This window comes from Aulostomus chinensis, chromosome 2, assembly GCF_037954235.1.
Source record: "Aulostomus chinensis isolate RoL2024-O1b breed Wild chromosome 2, RoL_Achi_v1.0, whole genome shotgun sequence".
NCBI lineage: Eukaryota > Metazoa > Chordata > Actinopteri > Syngnathiformes > Aulostomidae > Aulostomus > Aulostomus chinensis.
Window position 1 is genome coordinate 12,143,566 of NC_141321.1, and position 19,496 is coordinate 12,163,061.

A 19,496-nucleotide genomic window follows, 5' to 3' on the forward strand; every position below is an offset into this window, starting at 1 on the left:
GAATTAAATGGTCTTTAGGATGTTTGAGCTGCAAGACTACTCATATCTTTCAGTCTGAGAAGTGTCGCTAAATCTCAAGTGCTCTGAACTTGCTTTTTTTCCTAAATTGGCCATTAGGGGGCGATGCTTCTTGTTGCTGTCTGAAGCATGTTTGTTTAGGAAATATGAATACATTACCTGATAAGGTAGTTGATGCATTTGGGTGTGGCTGAATCACAATTGGTAAGTTGCTGCCGTGGTCTCTCATTTCTCTCTATTCCAAAACACGTTTTAAAAAAAAAAAGAAAGAAAGAAAGCTAAACTCAAGGCTTCAAAACAGGAGTCCACAAACAAAGGATGTCCCTGAGGCTACATCCACTCTTTTATACAGTATATAAATTTATAGGAAATTTCTGAAGAAACTGGTACTATGAGTCCAAACCTGAGAAAATTAGTTTATACAACTTTTATAGACAATATTTGAGCTTCCAATGTCATTCGTAGGAACCAGTGTGACGTAAGTGAAGAGAAGTCAGAAAGAGTCAATATAAGGAGCCTTTTTTGACACAAACTTAAACCTGTGTTGTAACTATATCCTCTCCTTCCAAACTTTTTTCTTTTAATTTTTGACTACATTTCAGTGTTTTCACCACCTTTGTGAAGCAACTTCTTACAAATGAGTGGTGGTGAATATGAGCCTCATGTGGTCGCACCGCTCCAAAAATTGTCCGTTTGCCGCAACTGCTTCGGTGTGATGCCTTTTCTTCTTTAACATCGTTTTAAAAGTACACAGGCTGACGAGGGGAAAAAGATGTTTTTCTCCAGCACTGTGAAGAGAGGCACAAGCAGCTAATTAATGCTTCTACATGCTGTCTGAATTTATTATCTGGTTTGGTGTTTCCAGCCGCTTTTACGAAAACGTTGTAATTAAAGAAATGACACAACAAGAGCAATGAGACTGAGGACTGGCCAAAGTTTTGCGGGATAGTGGAGCACGCGAGGGGATGTACAAAGGCAGAAGGGGAAAAAACAAAACATTAGGGAAATGTAGAATTTTTAGTATTTTCTACACTTTTTACTACGATAGCAGTATGTCCATGTCGCGCTTTCACGTCCGTGTCAGCTTAAATACACCGTTAACTATTCAATCACCCCCCGAAGCTCTGCTTTGGTACAGCCCACAGCTCCTTTTGGTAGCTACAGCGTCCACAACTGGATCACAACATGCTGGAGACGGTGGCGGAGCCGTCCCACTCTTAGTTAACTTTTTAATCCCGGTTTTGTCGCGTTATCACACGCAGGAGGAGTAGGCGGAGGAGGACGAGCTGAGAAAAGGGGCAAATTTACAGTCAGTCATGGTATAAACTTAGCCGGAGCGTCTTTTTTTTTTTTTTTTTTTTTTTTTTTTTTTAGTTTCAGAAGCGCGTTGATATTTAACAGAGAAAAAGAAGCAACAGAAGGGAAAAAGGGGGATCCCGGGGAAGAGAGAGAGCGAGAGAAGCGGGGTCCAAGATGCAGCTCACAGCGGTGCTGTGGGGCGCCCTGGTAACTTTACTGCTCTGCCAGACTTCAGGTAAGAAAATGCCCGTGTGAGAACTCTGCCAAGCGGGCTTGAAGCGGCATGTGTTGTGGATGAGGTGAGCGGAGGTATTTTCGCTTCGCCAGTGTTTGCACCTAGTAGTAGTACAACATGCTTTCCGAGTGTTGGAGGGAAGGTTCCATCTCTGAGGTTTACAGCAATGAAGTTTGTTTTTTGTTCATCTTGTGAAGGCTTTTTAATTGTCTTTTCCGCCACACTTTTGCCATATATTAAATTATCTGCTTATATCATAAACTGTCCAATGCACTTGAATTATCCCTTGCTGCTGCTGCTGTTATATAGACAGTAAAAAGGTTTTTATTGGTCTGTGATTATATGGATTTATGGAATATTTATCTTTTTTCTCCCCTCAGTACTAAAAGCAGGTGAGGGAGGGTGTATTTCAGAATGAGCTGTCACCTCAGTCGCTCATCAGTCCTGGCTGATGTGAAACATGAATCTTTTAGTGCGAATACTTTGAATGACAATGAGACATGAATGAAAATGAGTCCAGGATGGATTTTTTTTTTTTTTTTTTGCTCCTCATTCAAGATGTTAACAGAAAAAAAAAGTTATGTGCTGAAACTGTAGTTGTCTCTAAATGTTTGTTCTGTCATGGAAACCTATTTTCCCTTCAGTTTTAAAGAAAAAGCACTGCTCTTTGCTGGGATTGCAGGTGAACACAGTTGTTTATCTATGATAACCTACATCCTGCCCCCCTCAGCTGCTCCTGTAATAGGTCTGAGTGATTTCCACCACCCCTTCCTATGTTTTCTCTAACACCTTGTATTTACAACATGTTAGAACAGCCGCTGGAATGCAAGGACCCTACTGAAGTTATTCCTTAACACACACACGCACACACACGCACATACACACAAAACAGGCTCACCATCATACATGAACACACACACACACACACACACACACACACACACTAAGATGGCATGCCCTCTGAAGTGACTTGAAATGGTTTACCCCGCAAGAAAGCAAAAATTACATCTGTAATTGGCTTCTTGGACCTCAAACAAAGGTTGCGGTAATTGTGACGGCCCCTAAATGTCACCACAAGGCTGTCTCCATAATGTCAACTAGATAAGAGTCAATATCCAACAGAAAACAAAAGCTCTGCTAGATGATCCGCTTCCTATTTATAGCTGGGTCTCTTTTCCTTTCGGATGTCGCTATCAGCATTTCCACTGCCTGCTCTCTTAATCGGGATCACACTCTTATATGGGCTTCTTCTGACATACAGCCGGCTGGACTTGTATCATGGCAGCCATTGTCCCCGAGTGTCAGCTTCTACGATTGTAATTTTCCACTTGCACACAGCATATAGTTCAATACATTTTTGGGGTTGAACCTGCTTGCAACTGGTTTCAGTCAATTTCAGATTCAAGATCTGAATTACAACAGACCTGAATTTACAAATATATTATTTCCCACCACTCAGTTATAATTTGTTAAGATGGAAAAGCTTCAGAAATGGAACATAAGCTGACTGACAGCCCGTCAAACTAAAACGATTTCTACCACAGCTGTCCGGTGTTTGGGAGACACTTACACTTGTATTTTAAAGTATTGCATGAGAAAAGGTTGAAGTAAATGAAAAAAAATGTGTGTGTGTGTGTGGGGGGGGGGGGGGGGGGAGTGGGTGGACAAAACGAAACCCCCTCAATTTTGAAAACAGGTTTTTATACGAAATTGAAAAGGTGGCTGTTTTCTCTTTTTGAAAAGGACTAAATGTGCAGAATTAGAGATGGAAACCCCGAAATTAACCTAACATGCGGCTCTTCTTCTGATGCCCCAGCCATGTGTAACGCTGCTTCTACCGCCATCTTCTGGTGACATTATGTAGCCTATTTTATTATGGAACTACAATGAATCCTCATTTCCATTTTTGAGTCATTTCCACAGTTTGCTTAAAATTTTCTTGACAGTTAAATGAAAAGTTAACTGTTGAGGGGCATAAAAGAGATGATTGACCAAAAATATTATAGACAAAAGGCAAATTCCAAGGGGACCTTAATCACAAATACTGCCGTAGTGGTGAAAGTTTCACTGACATTTCTGCTCTTCATATCAGTTACTCTTGTATTATGAGTTATCCATTATAGATTAATAAAGTGTTAAAGGTTTTAATTTGTGAGCCGTGTACAGTAATGGCCACTGGTCTCAACTGACAGCAGATGACCTCATCATTGATTACCCTGCCTGTGTGTGTGTGTGTGTGTGTGTGTGTGTGTGTGTGCGCGCACACACGCGAGAGTGTGTGTCTGCAGGATGTGTGTGAGGTCAAGATGCCTTCTCTGCTCGAGCAGTAATGAGCTGAGTGGGACTAATGGCGTATTGTAGAGTGTGTTCTGCAAGAAGGTTTTGCTCGACGAGCCCTCACCCTTTCTGCGTCCCTCCGTGACCCCTAGTCTCTCACCAATCAAGTATTGGTCAGACTCTCGGGTTGACTCAATATATCTCACAGCGATTGGAAATCCCAATTGTGTTTACAGTAAAGAAGAATTGACTGTAATCGTACAGGAGTGAGATAAAATGATAGTCTTCTTCTGTAGAAGTGGACCGGACTAAACTGAGACAGCGCTGCTGTACAAACCTGACAGCTGGGCGTCCGTCCAACATCTCTTTGCTTGTGTGGAATCGGTTCAAGCTGCTGAAGCCAAACAAAGAAGAAGAGGAAAATGATGGGGGTGATGACAGTAGAATACAAGGATGTGGGATGCAACAAATGTCCATTTCAATTTCCCACATTTTAAGGCTACATCTTACAATTGCATGTTTTTTTTTCTTCTCTAAACATCATTCCAAAACCCAGAGGTATTTGATTTATAATGGCAATAAAACCAAGAAGCTGCTAGCAGTAGGGTTTTTTTTTTCTTTGCTTGACAAATGGCTCAAATGGATTTGCAGTTTTGCAGGAGAGGCAGGTCAGAGCACAGTAAAGAGCTGCACAACTGCCACATTGCAGTGACTGTGATTTTTGTTTAAACATCCAACAATATTTGTGTTTGCATTTAATTGTAGTGCAAATCATAAGTAAATTGTGGACATACTACGAAAAAAAATGTTCTGAATGTACGTTTTGATCAACTGGTTTGGAGCAATAAAAGATGGCCACAAGATGGCGATATAGGTCCCGCGTGGCTGAAACAACATAAGAGAAGAAGAGCCAGCTACCATGGAAAAATCACTTGAAGAACCATCAGTTGGACAAGTTGTGATTATTCTTAATACCGGCTGGTATTTGATACATTGTATGCCGTTCAGAGATGAAGATGAAATTTGGGAATATCTGTGAAATCAACATGGGCAGAAATAAGTATTACTCTTTTCTACAAATGTCACATCTACTTCTAGAGGGTAAAAACCTTTTTTTTCTTCTTGCAAAATTTGGGCAATTTGTTCCAGCAACCTTCTCCGATACAAAACTTAAAAATGCGCATCAGAAACAAGACAAATGATTTTATCACCCACCACAGATGAGTTGATACTGATGGGAATGAGTATTGAACTGTTCCTTATTGATTGTCTTTTCCTCTTCTTTACTTACATTTCAATCAGATCGTTTGTGATACAAATTGTTGTGGTCTAATTAATCCAACCAGAGGGTTGGTTGTGTGACAGAACAAAACCTTTCGGAAGGTTGAGTGTTTGGGTTAAACGAAAAAAAAAAAAAAGAACACGCACATGTTATTCAAAGTAAGGTATTAGAGTCAGATTCAGCACAGAAACTCAAGGTTGTGCCATGGCAAAGTTTCAAACCACAGAAAGCCCTCGAGGTTCATGAGGATTTGCTGGACTCAGCTGAGAAGATGACTGATGGATCACAGCGTACTTTTGCTCTGCTGCAATTAATCAAAGCTGTAGGATACGCTGTAAAATCCCCAGAAAAAGAAGTGAGTGTTTTTATCTTCCAGGGAGTGATTGAGCTTGGCATGTTGGAGCCAAAAACACCTCTCGCTTGACACCTTTTCTTGAGGGAATCGGTGAATAATTATTCAATACTTGTCAATACATTTTCCTCCCAGCTTACTCCTTAATCAACACAAGTGGTACTTCTCAGTGGAGAGGCTAAAAGAAAGACATCGCCTTCCTGGATAACAGGGAGAGGTGGGGTGTGGTGTTTGAAAGCTTGTTTTTGCTCTGCTGCTCTGCTTTGTGGCTCAGGATTTGTGCCGGTCTCGGTGCCCCTCTCCGCAGCCTGAATCCCCTCATCAGATTGATTAGTCCCTTGACATCGCGCTCCTCATTCTGGACCAACACACACTCACGCATGCTCTCAGTGGCCTTTTCAAAGTACCCGCAGGCGTGGTTTCGGGTAGCCAGCGAGCATTAGAATGTAAATTTATGACTTTGTCTTGCAAAATAGCTCCAACACCACATTTGATTAAGTGTCCTTGGAGTAATTGTGTTGGTATTAATGGTAGTGCCGGTTTAGTCCATATAACTCAGCCTGCAAGCAGATTTGAATCTTATCTCGATTTTAGTTTGGTTCCCTACGTAAATGACAGTATTTGCAGTGAAACGTTGTTTCGGAGGAGTTCTCTTTTGGCTTTCCTACTGGCAGGATTTGATTGTTTTGGTGTGGATGCACATTTGCCTTCCACTCTGGTGACTCTCTTGTTGATGCTGAACCTCTTCAGGGGCTGAAGGAGCATTAGGAGGGTTTCATTAGCCTGCACAGAGATTCTTCAGCACTGCCTCTAAGACGTCTTCCATCCTAGTGACACTGAATCAAAGTCGGCTGGCGTATTGCCATCCCGGTGTGTGGTTTTAGATAGCACGGCAGTGTTCGGCAATCAGAGGCGTGACATGTAACAGATCAGTATCAATGTCTAGCCGACTCTCCTTTTTAAACAAATGCCGATTGTGATTACTGCAACTAGCTCCATGTTGGCTTTATGGCGGGACATGTGTCCCCGTGTGGTCTTGGTGAATTTTGTACAGAATGGTGAGGTATAATAACAGTGCGACATTCCCACCTCAAATAGGCTGTTTAAAAGAGGCTAATAATGGATGTCAGACTAAAGCTGCTGTATGGGTTTGTGATTTTCCGGCCTGAGTGTGTGTGTGTGTGTGTGTGTGTGTGTGTGTGTGTGTGTGTGTGCGCGCGCGTGCGTGCGCGCCTTCCCTTCGTTTAGCTGGTTAGGTTGGTGCTGGCCAAGCTTTTGCTTTCATTGGAGAAGGCAGAGTGGGCCATCTGATACCCCCACTGTGCTTTGTGTTTCTCTGCTGAAGGGATGGAATTGCACCTCCAAGGTAGCAGTGGAGGTAACCTGTGATTACTTGAGTCCCAGCCCCCCTCCAATATTCTCATATGGATAAATGTCATGTCTCAGAGCCCACCAACCCCCCCATCCACCCACATTCCTCTCCTCATGTTCCTCCACCTTCCTATAAATCACTTGACTCTCTCATCGCAGAGGCCAGCCTCCTGTGTGAGACCCCCAGGCCCTAGTTTTTGGGGTCGTTTCTGATTTCAGAACATGATTCCACAGCTCTGGGGCCTAATTCAATTATGTTCACAGCACTAATATATGTCACAGATGTCAGGTTGAAGCGCACAATGTAAGCAAACAAACAAAGTCAGTGTAGCTGGCATAGAAAGAAGCAGGTGGTTTTAACGGTCTCAAGCTGCTTAGGTTGATGAAGGCAATTTCACATGGGTTTTTATTTCATTCCAATTAACTTTCTAACAGACAGCTAACAAGTAGCTTGTAAACTGCTCTTCACCGTAACTCTTAATGATCTCTTGTAGGACGGAATGTCTTCGGTGATGTTTGTGAGCAGGATTAAGCAAAAATTGAGGCTAATTTTCACCATACTTGCTGAGGGGTTTGCATGGCCCAAAGAACCAATGATATTTTGGGGCAGAGTAGTTGAACATAGTCAAAAATGGCTTCTTTTTTTTTGTTTTTTTTGTTTTTTTGATGAGTTTGGCAGAGGTCATCTTGCTGGAGACAGGTGCTCCTCAAAGTTGATGGAACTTTGAACACGTGCAAGACTGACGTGACTGACTAGCATGTCCCAGCTCACTAATTTGTTAGCTGTTAGCTCAGCGCCAAAAACCACAGGAGTTCACCCACTAGCTCATGTAGCTTAGCTAATAAAGAGTTTTTCTAGTGATGAGTTGACGTTGGACATAAAATCCCTGTGATTAAGTTTTCTTGAGAAAGAGAGTGAAAGCTAAGTAGCCCTCTCTCTTGGTACGATTGTGTCTGAGAATGAATACAAGATGATGCTTTGTATTATAAATCAAATCCATTGTCATCTGGAATTGGTTTAAACTGGCAACCGTAAATACAGCAGCATCTGAATTATAAAACAGTATGGCTTCAGTTACACAACAGCCATCTCGCATGGGCACAAGTTTGTCAAAATACAAGTACACTGTCACATTGATACTGTTTTCTGTCTTTTAAACGACTTGTAATATGAAATTCAGTCCCCATCACAGCAGCGGTTTAGCATCGAAAGGGACGCTTGTCTTTTTTTTTTTTAAAGGCCATGTAGTATGAATTTGAGTTCCTAAGGGGTTGCAGATTATTGGAGACCGTAATAAACCCTGGTTCTCTGTCTCAGCGGGGGTCTGCTGTAGAGGACAGAAAGATAAGCAGTGCTGGAGACTCACTGTCTGAGCACAACCAGGGGAGGGGGGCAGGGACACAAAGACATTTTGAAGGACACACACTTTTACAGATCCATATTAACTTAATTCTTCGGTAGCTATATTTTTCCTGCTTTGACTTTGGGTTGCGACTGAAACTCTGGGAAAAAAAATTTAGAAGAAGCCATAAAAAAATGATCAAGGCTTCAGCGGATTGTTGCTTAACAAGGCTTCTTTTAGTCGCTGGATATAGTTACAGTCATGCATTATAAATAAGCCACCATTCCACTGCATTGTCTCGAAAACTGAGACATGATGGGAGCCTCTTTGCGGACAAACAGGAGACGTTTGTCTGATGTCGGGGGGGGGGGGGTGACATATTTTCAGCGTGTCTAAGGGGTTAATTTGTGCAACAGGCCACAAGAGCAAACATATGGATTAGAAAAAACTTACAGTGCGAAAGAAACATCAGAACAATTTATTAGGGGTCAAATCACTCTTGGAAATGAATGGCCCATCGAGGGTTTATTTAGCTGGATGAAATTACTGCTATCCAACTAATTGATTGGGGGGGGGGGGGGCGCTATTTTTATAAGGCTCATTTCAAGTGCTATTTTTTTCATTATTTAAACATTTTTTTATGTTATACTGTCCTTTTTATGCAGTTTACCAGTTCTGTCTTTTTTAGCTTTTTGCTTGTCTCTCCCTTTAAGGGCCCTTTCCAACAATTGGCCACCTTCTGGAAGACTGTCAAGGGGCAACACATGACCGTGTCCATACATCTGCAATGAGACAAAAGTAGAAAACCTCGTATTCAGAGCAGTCCAAAGCCTGAGATTTCTACTCAAAGGGATTAGTTTTACATATGTTTACATCATTATTTGAAATTTTGGCCACATTTAATATGAACATCTGATTTTATAACATTATGACAGGAAATATGGAAAGCAGAAAAGGTCTCTTTTTAAACTGATAGCCATTGTTGCAGCTGATTTTTAGAGGAGATTTTTAATTTGCCAAGATCACTCATAAAAAACATGGCAAGCTTCCTGAAAATCTGACAAATGAATGAATCTATCCCTCTATCAGTATTGTCTGTCAAGCCAACATGTTTTATGCCTTATTCTGTTTACGTAGACTTAAATCTTTGCTCAAACAGTATTAAAAACATAGCAAGTAGTCGCACTGCAGCACAAGGCGACTTGTTTCAGCAGCATACGTGCTGTCACTTAGTCTGACATAATCCTGCGTACACCCACCAAGTGTTTTTTAGGCTGAAAATAGTCCCAGAGAAGTGCAAAATGTTGTCCTGTTGTCCAGTGGCCAGCTGTTGGGGCTAATTACTGAGTCTTTTTTAAAATGTATATATTTACATTTCCCGTAAGAACAAATGGGCTCGTGGCCAGAGTACCACAGACAGGGCAGGGCAGTCAGAACGTTTTCAGACAGCCCGTCACATTGCTGACATCTGTCTTTTTAATGTAAGTTTTGGAGAATGAAAGTATTTAAGACTCATGTTCATTTTGTTAAAAATTATTCCTCTGCATACTTAAAAGAAAAGCTATATCTTTTATATCTACTAACTTTGGTTTCCTCCTGTGGACAAAGAGCAGATTTGGTGAGAGTTTAGGGTATAAATAACCCCAGAGAATGGCAGGCTTCTTCATGAACTGGACTTCATTTACTTTCAGCTAGACTGTATTGCAGCTCACAAACAGGGATTTCTGTATACTGCTCATGGAAACAGGGAGATGGACTTCTTCTGTGAATTGGTGTCAGAGTGAGATCCTTCTTCCCCTCACAAATGGAACAAAAAAACCCACTTAATTGCCCATTGTATTTGGTGTAGAAAATCTATTTTTGAGAATCAAATACTCACAGTTGGGCAGCTGCTTGCCCCCTTCCTCTGCATCCAAAGATGATCTGACCAACAACATAACTTAACTTATGCGTTCCTCCTTATTTCACAATCTGATTGTGGCCTCAACTGAAAATGGTCAAATGTGATTTATTAAGCAAATTTGGGCTCACTCACACTGGGCAATCTGTACCGTGCCCAAGAGCACAAGTACACCGGTTAATTTGTTACTCCTGTCTGCGCTCTGTCCTGCGCCCTGGCATGGTGTGCGGTCTTGGTCCTATTAAGGTGGGACGAAGTGGGCAAGAGCACAAGCGCAGGCATGGAAGGTGGACATGGGGGAATGTAGCAGCTCAGCAGACAAAAAGGAGTGATTCCAGCGTTATGAGGCTGTTGACTAAATAATCGGCCTTGTACAGATTTCACACATGCAATGAGCAAACTCTTACAGATTAGACACAGATATATGTTGGGATTCGGTTGTCCAGATGCACCATGAGTGATTTTACAACATGAGGAAGGCACAAGGATGTATTGTATGTGCTGCTGAACCTAGAGTTAGTGGTGCACCTTTTGGGCCTGACATGGCTGTGGATTTTTTTACTCCTGGCCCAACCAGCAAGATTTATTCATTTGTTTGTTAGTGGATTAAGCAGGGACAATGAACAGGCAGGGACTGTCCCAGAGTCAGCTGAAAAGCTATATTTCATTGGCAGTTCCTGAGCAGGAGAATCTGAAGTCCCGTCTCGCTCTTGTGACTCATGAAATAAACTCTGACATGCAGGACTCCAAATCGAATGTCAGGCTCTCATGTACAGCTCAGTGATGACGCAGACCAGGTCAGGCCTGGAGCAATGTAAGCGCAGGCCAGCGAAGGAGTGGGGAGGAGGGACAATCATGCTTCAGAAGAGTACTAAGCCAGTGGATTGTGTGAGTGCACTCCTTATGGTGATTGGTATTTGACTATGACTCTGTGTCATTCCCTCTGTAACTTCTCAGAGGCGGCTGTTCAATGTTATATTCAGAAGAGATTTTGTGAGGAGAATCCCGTCCCAGAGCGACATGCTGCTGTCGTCGGCCGCTGTCGTCGTGTAAGTCGTGCAGGTATTGCTCAGGCAAAGCTCCCCTTTTGTCCTGTGGAACTTTTTTTTTTTTTTAAACTTTTCCCTTTTGCTGATCATATCTCTGGTTCTCTTCTCCTCAGCACCATCAACGTCTTTCAGGCAGCTCATGGTCACAACCTTTTTACCGTTCTTTTCTGTGTACAACAGTTGGGGTACTGCAGATAGGGGCCAGCAGCTGTCTCACAGATCACCTTCAAAAGGCCCCTGAATGAAGGCTCCTCATCTCCCTCAACATGCCAGCATGCACACACAGCGTGTGTGGCATATGTTGGGAAATAAACACACACACACACACCTTTCTTTCATTTCAGGCTCCAGATTAGATTTGAGTATGATGTGACTCGACTGAGACCCCACACACGCTAAATGCAGCACACACTTTCACCAGCTCACACGACTAAATCCTGTGTGGAAGTTCACACTGTCAGTAATGTACAGGAATGAAGTGGAGCTTAAATTGTTTTTTTGTGTCTAAACACTTGGGCAGGGTATCTTTCCAAATTTTCAGAGGTGAAGATGACAAAATTGAAAATCCTCTCCCTAAAAAAAAAAAAGGTCCAAACAAAAAAGTATTCTAAGATTCTAGTGAGGCCCATGAAACACTAAAGTATGAGTGATTGCTACATGAGCTGTAAAATAAATCAGGTTAATTGTTAATTGCTTATGTCATTGATAATTTCAGAAATTTCCAACACAGTCAAACCAAAACTCCCACGTATTGTCTGTCCATATACCAGCTGAGGATCGTGTATCATTTAGCTTTGTAGGAAAACAGCTGAGCAGACGTGGGTGACTTTGTGATCATGTTGCTTACAGTTAGAACATGTGGTATGCCGGTGTCGGCTTTCCCTCCCACACCTCCCTGAGAAATTACAACTGCAGGGAAGCACCTGCTAAGTATCTGATGTCCTTCCAGTCATTGAAACCAGCAGGAGACATGCAGCAGTGCCTATGGAATTAAATACACATGCAAATAATCTCACACACAGAAATCTGCTTTAGCTTTCAAAGGATTACAGTGTCTGTTACTATGATACAGTACAAGAGAGGATAGACAATACTTTAAGTTTTAATGACAGTTAATTTATACATTGCTTTGTTGCAAAACCACTCAATAAGAAAATATTTTTGGCTGATACAAATGAAAGTCCATTTATTTTATTTATCTCAATCGCGAAATAACTATATAAAAGAAGCAGGAACCATTTAATATTTCCATTTTTTGCTTGATAAATTACTTAAAGATACATTCCACACATTTATTCAGACATTTCAGATAGAAATTGTCCAAAATGTACTGATATGTAATTACCGCATTAAAATCCCTCTCCATCTATTAAAAATGCCAGAATAAATGCGAGTATTTTTAATCTCGCTAACTGCTGGAATCTTGTCTTTTTGTCTCAGTTAAATCCATTTTCAGTGTTTGTGCACTGAAGGTTTCAGGTTGTCTCATCATACTTGTATATGATGAGTATTGTACCAGGATTGGTTTCTGCCTCTTCTAGTCAGATTTTCACCAGAGAATTTTAACTCTTGACTGAGTGAATGTGAAAACAGCCATCAAGTGTCAAAGTCTGCAGGTTCAGCAGTGAAGATCAAATGTTTGACTATCTATCCTTCCATCCATCCTTCCATCCATCCATCCATTTTCTACCGCTTATCCTGTTAAGGGTCATGGGGGGGTGGAGCCTATCCTAGCTGCCTTCAGGTAAGAGGCGGGGTTCACCCTGGACAGGTCACCAGTCCATCACAGGACCAACACATAGAGACAGACAACCATTCACACTCACAGTCACACCTACAGTCAATTTAGAGTATCAATCAGCCTCGTCCCCTCTTGATGTCTTTGGACTGTGGGAGGAAGCTGGAGTACCAGAGAGAACCCACACAGGAACAGGGAGAACATGGAGACTCACACAGAAAGATCCTGTGATGGAGCCGGGACTGGAACCTGGAACCTTCTTGCTGTGAGGGGACAGTGCTGACCACTGCACCACCGTGCTGCCACCAAATGTTTGACTATAGGAAGAAAAACATAGAACAGAGGGGGATTTTAAGAGTTGTCAATGTATTGGAAGTGTCGGTTGATGTAATGAGTTAATATTTTCAACACTGCAAAAAAACCCTTGAACATACATACCCCAGAGAATACTAGCATCTGCTGCTTCATTTGAAATGATGCAGCAGCAGTTTGTCAGCATTTATTGATGTAATCAATTATTTTGGACAATATATTTTACTGAATTTGATTATCTGGACCTTTGCTGATGTAACCAGACAGTTTGTGTGAGAACGTTCACAATCAGTGGAATTCTATTGTAACTCTAAGGGAAAGTTGCCCCAGTTTTGTTACTCCGGTCATTGGTTGTCTGACTAATGTGTTGGTTGTGAAATGGTTTGAATCAAATGCTAAGAATTGTGCCTGCTTAACTACACCTCATGAGTAACCTCGTGGACATAGCATGTTCCGATAGGCCACGGGTTTCAGTTTGCCCGGAGTCTAGTCAGACGGTAATATCGTATATCTTTGTAAAATTTTCATATGTGAAAAATTGAATACTGCCTTACTGACCTGGCTTGAATGAGACAACTGAAGACAAAACATCATGACCATGAGTCTATATGGGCATGATACTCTTGTGGGTCGTCAACTTGCTGTCCCCAGAGAATTGAAGGTGAGCATAGCTCGTACCAGTGAAATCATAGTGAATGTAGTATTGAAACCATTTAGAATATTCAGTGTTGACTACTAAAGCCCCGCTGCCACAGCATAGAATTAAATAGAAGTTTGCCATAGCAAACCAAATGGTAGCTAGTAAATCTGAGGTGTACACTTATCTGAGTTTTGCTGTCTGACAGAACTGATCTTGAATGGCGTTCTTGTGCACGCTGAGACTCACATAGGGGCAGCGGAGACTTCCTCAGGGTGCGTATGATCTCACTGTGCCTTTGCCCTTCTAGAGTGACATCTTTCACTTTTGTCCCCTCGATACTGACGCACAGTGATGTCACCAAAAAGTGTGAGAGCGGAAATCTGACCCCAGATACACACAAACACGGACAAACGTGGAGAGGGAGAGGGAGAGAGAGAGAGAGAGAGAGAGAGAGAGAGCGCTTCACTTGTGTTGTACTTTTTTAAGGAGAAACAACAACATATGTCTCCCACTCCTTCCTTTTCGGCCATGTGTCGTCACCCTTTTCCCTATTCTTTTGTCCTTTTCTTTCTCTCCATTTTCTTTTAGTGGATCCTCACCCTGCAGGCAGTTCCTCATGCAGGCTTGTGATGAGGAAAATTGAGGTGTTAGTTGTTGAGGTGGTGAGGCACTTTATTAAACAAACAGTGAAGGGCTTTGGAGGCCCCATTGAGGCCTGGATCTGGAATGAGGACACAACTGAAAGAGCTGCACTCCCTAATGAACTCGAGTGGTCCATAGAAGCGAGTTCTTTTCACAGAAGCTAAGGAGGACAAAGTGTCAAAACAAGCCCAGCCCCTCGCCGTTCACAGGGGCTAAACGCCGCCTTTTGACTCTTAGGAGTGTGGGCATCTGAAGGGGAGGCCATGAGGAGAAAGGAGGGGGAGGTAGAATGTACTTGTTAAAACAATGGCCTTTTAAATCAAGCACCCCTCCTTGCCTCTCTTCTTCTCCTAACTCCTCTGCTCCCGCCTCCCTAACCCCCTTCTTGTATCGCCCCGACTTCCAATTAGGCCTACTCTTGCACAAGTAGTTGAAAGCCCCATATATCGCAGGGGCCTCAAAGGAGTAGGCTTTGGAGTTGGGTCTCTGTAGCAGTGTCGCCTCTATGAAAGGTCTTAGTATTCAGAGGAGAGTCTTGTTTGGGCTCCTCAAAGAACTCAATCTGCCACTGGGGACTTACGTACCATCATATTCTTCCCCTTCACCACAGCAGTTCTCCGTCTTCCTGCTCCTGAGCCACTACACCCCCTTCATTCTGTTTCTTCTCCTTCTCTATCCCACTCTTAGCCAAAACTCTTTCATCTGTTCGTGACCCCTCCGATGCTCCTCCATGCTTGGCTGCTTGCAGGGCTCAGGCAGGAGCAGTGCATGGCTCAGACCAGAGTGCTCGCTGACCCCCCCCCCCCCCCCCCCCCCTCGGTTAGCCATGGATGAAAAGCAGAGACAAATACGTCTGTGGTTCAAAGTCCATCCCGGCAATTACAACGACTGATTAAAGAGTTGGCCTACACAGGCAGCTATGTATAATACTACAACTCCCACTCAGTGTTTCATAACAGCACCTTCAGAATAAATGTGAGCTCAGCAGTGACATGATAAAGACCCATGGTTGGCCGAGCTGACTGACAGAGAGCTGGTGCCATAATTTGTTTGTTTAGAATTTACTGTAAACAGAAGAGATAACATCATTTTATTACATTATTACAGACTGAGGCATGTGAATATGTATACTACAAGAGAAGGGTGAAAGAATAGTTTGGGGATAAATGACTGTACCGGTTCTGTAGCAATCAACTAATCACATCTCATCTAGCATTGACCTGTTTTTCTACATTTCTGCACTGCCTTAACGAAATGAGCAATTACAAGACGTTGCTTCCAGGCAAGTTTAGTGTTATTTGATATGCTTAATCACAAATTGCTCCGTGAAAGAAATATATGGAATGAAAAATCCTGCTCTCTGGCACACAGTGTCATGCAGGCTGTTTTTGTGCTGGAAGTGAAGTCTGTCTTCCTTCGCCAGACAACCACATCAGGCTTGCTGCACCAGCTCTCCATGTCATAAACAAAAGCTGTACTGTTTGGTGATGTTTATCTGCCAGTTTGAGGTCAGATGTCTGATTCACTAGGCTTCCATGGCTTCATCACATTCATAAATATAGGAACGTGATTACAGCGGGGTCAGTTTCAGTTGAAAGTCTAAAGTAAGGGATGTTTTCTTGACCTACCTGCTATACCCTGGTTTAGTTGGAAAGATAACTCTTGGTTGCAGAATAGATAGATTGGATTTTTGTTATTCCTGCCACTATGATTACCTTTTGTTGCAGTAACTGTATTGCTTCACTCAGATTGCAGTCATGCTATATTTTGTTCAATTTATTGATCCCCGTGGGCAACGTGACAAATTGACACCTTATAAAAAAACAACAAAAAAAACAAGTTTACCTTAAAAACACAACTTTGGTCTGTTGACACACACCCAGCGGACCTTAAATCAACAACAACAACAACGACGAAAAACAAGGTCAAAACACAGCGAATGAAATTTCAGCTTTTCTAGACCTAAATATTTGGAAAACATTGAATTCAGGTAGTTAACAACACAGTTTTGATCCATTCAAATTCTGCCAGTGTATCCAATAAACAAGACATCCCTTTCCCCAGCAGTGAACTCCATCTCCACCTGGGGGATTCTGAGGTAGTCCCAGGCAAGATGAGATGTACAATCCCTCCAGCATGTTCTGGGTCTATCACAAGGCCTCTTACCAGCAACTGAAAACCAACAAAATATCAATGTCAGCCATTGTCAGTATTCTGCGTAAAACTAAAGTTGGTGTTGGACAGGATCCTGACATTGAATTCTTGTGAACCTACATCGCTTATATTTGGGATGTATTTGAAAAAGATGTATGAGTTCAGGGGGATTTCTTAAAGTCTTGAAAATGATCAAAAAGCAGAAGCTGGCAGGAAGAATGGAGAAGGGGAAGGAAAACAGAATAATTCTGTGCGATAAAGTATTACAGTGACTTTGCCTGAGGACATGTGTAGTGGCCTCTCCCAGGGGCAAAAATTAGTCTGTGCCTTGAGGCAAACTAAGGGAAAGATGATAACAACAACAAGACTATCCACCAGAACCAGGGGAACCATCTGCCTTGAATGAAGTGAACTGAAGCGAGCCTCAACAATACTCTGCTGAGAGTCAGCATTAATTGGGTCACCATAATTTTCCACTTTTGTTGCTTGGTGGTTGATCTATGGGGCTTCTAATCTGAGAAGCACCTACTTAAAATTATTGTATTGGCCATCAAGAGACAAATTCATCTATGTTTGGCAAAGTCCATCGTTTCACATTGTCCTCGTTTTCGTTAAGCTTATAAGAGCTTGCTCTACATCACAATCATGGCCCAAAATGGTTTCTCTCAAAGGCTTGTTCCACTTCTTTTGTTATTTTTGTGTATAAATGGTTTTCAACTGGGAGGCCTTGGCCTTGAGTGCCCGCTTTTTGTCATTATCATATATGGTGGGGACAACACAAGCTCATGTGGGGATAATTGTTGTATTTTGGAGAACTGCGGACAGGCCCTCTGGATTGCTGGGCAGTCAGGAACAGGCTGGAGGCTCTGTGGTTTTCCTAAACTTAATCCACACAGTATGGCTGTGCTTTTGTCTGTGATTAAAGGAGAGGACTACATAGTTTAGTGGTTTGACCCGAGTCAGATGTAACCCCTAGAAATCTTGCGAGATGTGTCAAAAGTTTCAACATGGGGGCAATCATTTGCCCATTTTGTTACAGGAAACAAATACAAATTCATGCTGTTTTCCCCTTGCTAAGACTGAAAAAAGACTGAAATATAGTGTGTCAAGCAGCCTAAAGGCTCTCACAGTCACAGCGATTGGAATAGCGTAGGCAGGGATGTTTTTGTCCAGACCGAAGAGACTAGTGCTACCTACAGATCCTGTCCAGGTGTAAGCCCTAGGAGGAAGAGGAAATCTGGGGCACAGTTAAATCAGATCCAGGCCTGGAACATCCCCATAGGCTGTAGCAGCATGCTAGAGGATGTCAGGTTGGACTGAGTAATTGAAAGCCCCTGGTCAGTGTCCAAGCAGGTCTGTTCATCTTCAGTCTCTTACTATCCAAGATGGTTTGATGGTTTCAGGTTCTTTCATATTCCCTATATTTTCCATAAGAGCCAAATTGTTTACATCAGTAGAAATGAATCACTCACTATCTAGTTGGACCCATATAAAGGGCTTTATAAATAAATAGTTTGAATATTTTAATTACAAACCAGAAAAAAAAACACATTGGAAGGAAGCAAGTAAGTTGGATTTCGTCAATGTCAAATGGGTTGGAGATGCCAGAAAAATTATTGATGGTAGACACAAGTTAGCATCATTGATGTTCATGACAGTAGATTCACATATGTGCTGCAATTACCATCTTGCAAGATTCAGTCTTTAATTGTACATGAGATCTTTGAGAGCTGTCAGGTGTGCAATGCATGTACATAAGGTCCAGAGATATGTTAACACTTGCTTCTGATGATGGTAATTACCTGATAGGATACCGTGGTGTCTGTAGTCGTCCAGAAGGTTTAACCAACAGCTGTAATGACAGCATCGACTTACTGTACCTGCCCTCGGGGGATTGATTTATACAGCCCAACCTCCTTTATACACTCAAGAAAGACCAGCACTTAGGGGACATGAACAAATGCGTCCTGACAATGTCAGTGGTCTTTCTGACTACCTGTCCTCCTACAGGCTACTTTAGATGTCGATAGATTACTGCCACCTTGGCTGATGGCGGGGAGGAGGGCACATGCTCGTAAACATAGTGACTTCTGAAATTGCTCATGTCATTGGGATGAGGGGTTTGTCTGCTGGAGAATGTCATGTAATTTGAAAAATGGCAATGTCCAGGCCTTGAGAATTTCTAGAAAATAAAACCAGAACGTTTGAGAAAATGTATTGTATAGGTCAGTTGGTCATGTATAAGTTATTATATCATACATGTGGATTGGTAGCCAAGCCAAAAAGGATATTCTTCTCTGTCTTTACTTGCCTCATTAAATGTGAACAGTGAAAAAATTTGCTTGTCGCTAGATAGATTCACTTTTTTAAGTTATATTTTGGGATATGATGCAATGTTTTAAATCACAGATACTTTTCTGTTGCTCATGGAATTCTTTGTACCGGTCGGCAAGATACTTTGCCAAGTTGGATTTGTGGGCTCCCTTGATCTGCGTAGGATTAACAACATCTTTTTGCAGAGCAGCTTTGTGGTGCCTGTGGGTTTGCTATGACTGTAGTGTATGTCGCAAAATAATGTTTGTGCGCCTGCTTTGTCGACAAGCCGTTGACGGTTGGCAAGACAACTTGCGACCATGCCTCTTGTTTCGTCGTCATGAGAGCTGGAGCAGGAGAGAGTGGTTCACATCACTGCAACATAAGAAATGAAACACAGTAAAACACTGCCGTGCTAGTACAGTTACACTTAGCCAACTACTGCACCGTGCTGAAGCAGGATCACCACCCCCCCCCCCCCCCCCCCCGGTCAGGAATCCTGCTGATGTTATATTACATCACAGGAGCAGTACATGACATTCCCAACGCATGTCAGGTTTTGTGCGTTTCA

The 19,496-nt window shown here is 42.4% G+C and overlaps 1 protein-coding gene across 2 annotated transcripts in view; it reads left to right on the plus strand.

Moving 5' to 3' along the window:
• The first annotated feature begins 1,024 nt into the window (after nucleotides 1-1,024).
• Nucleotides 1,025-19,496, plus strand: part of lrp4 (low density lipoprotein receptor-related protein 4) — a 122,980-nt gene continuing 104,508 nt past the window's right edge. For both annotated transcript variants that reach the window (XM_086179464.1, XM_086179474.1), the window contains exon 1: nucleotides 1,025-1,552. In XM_086179464.1, the coding sequence (XP_086035590.1) occupies nucleotides 1,492-1,552 (61 nt within the window). In that variant the 5' untranslated portion in view covers nucleotides 1,025-1,491. The remainder of the gene's footprint in view (nucleotides 1,553-19,496) is intronic.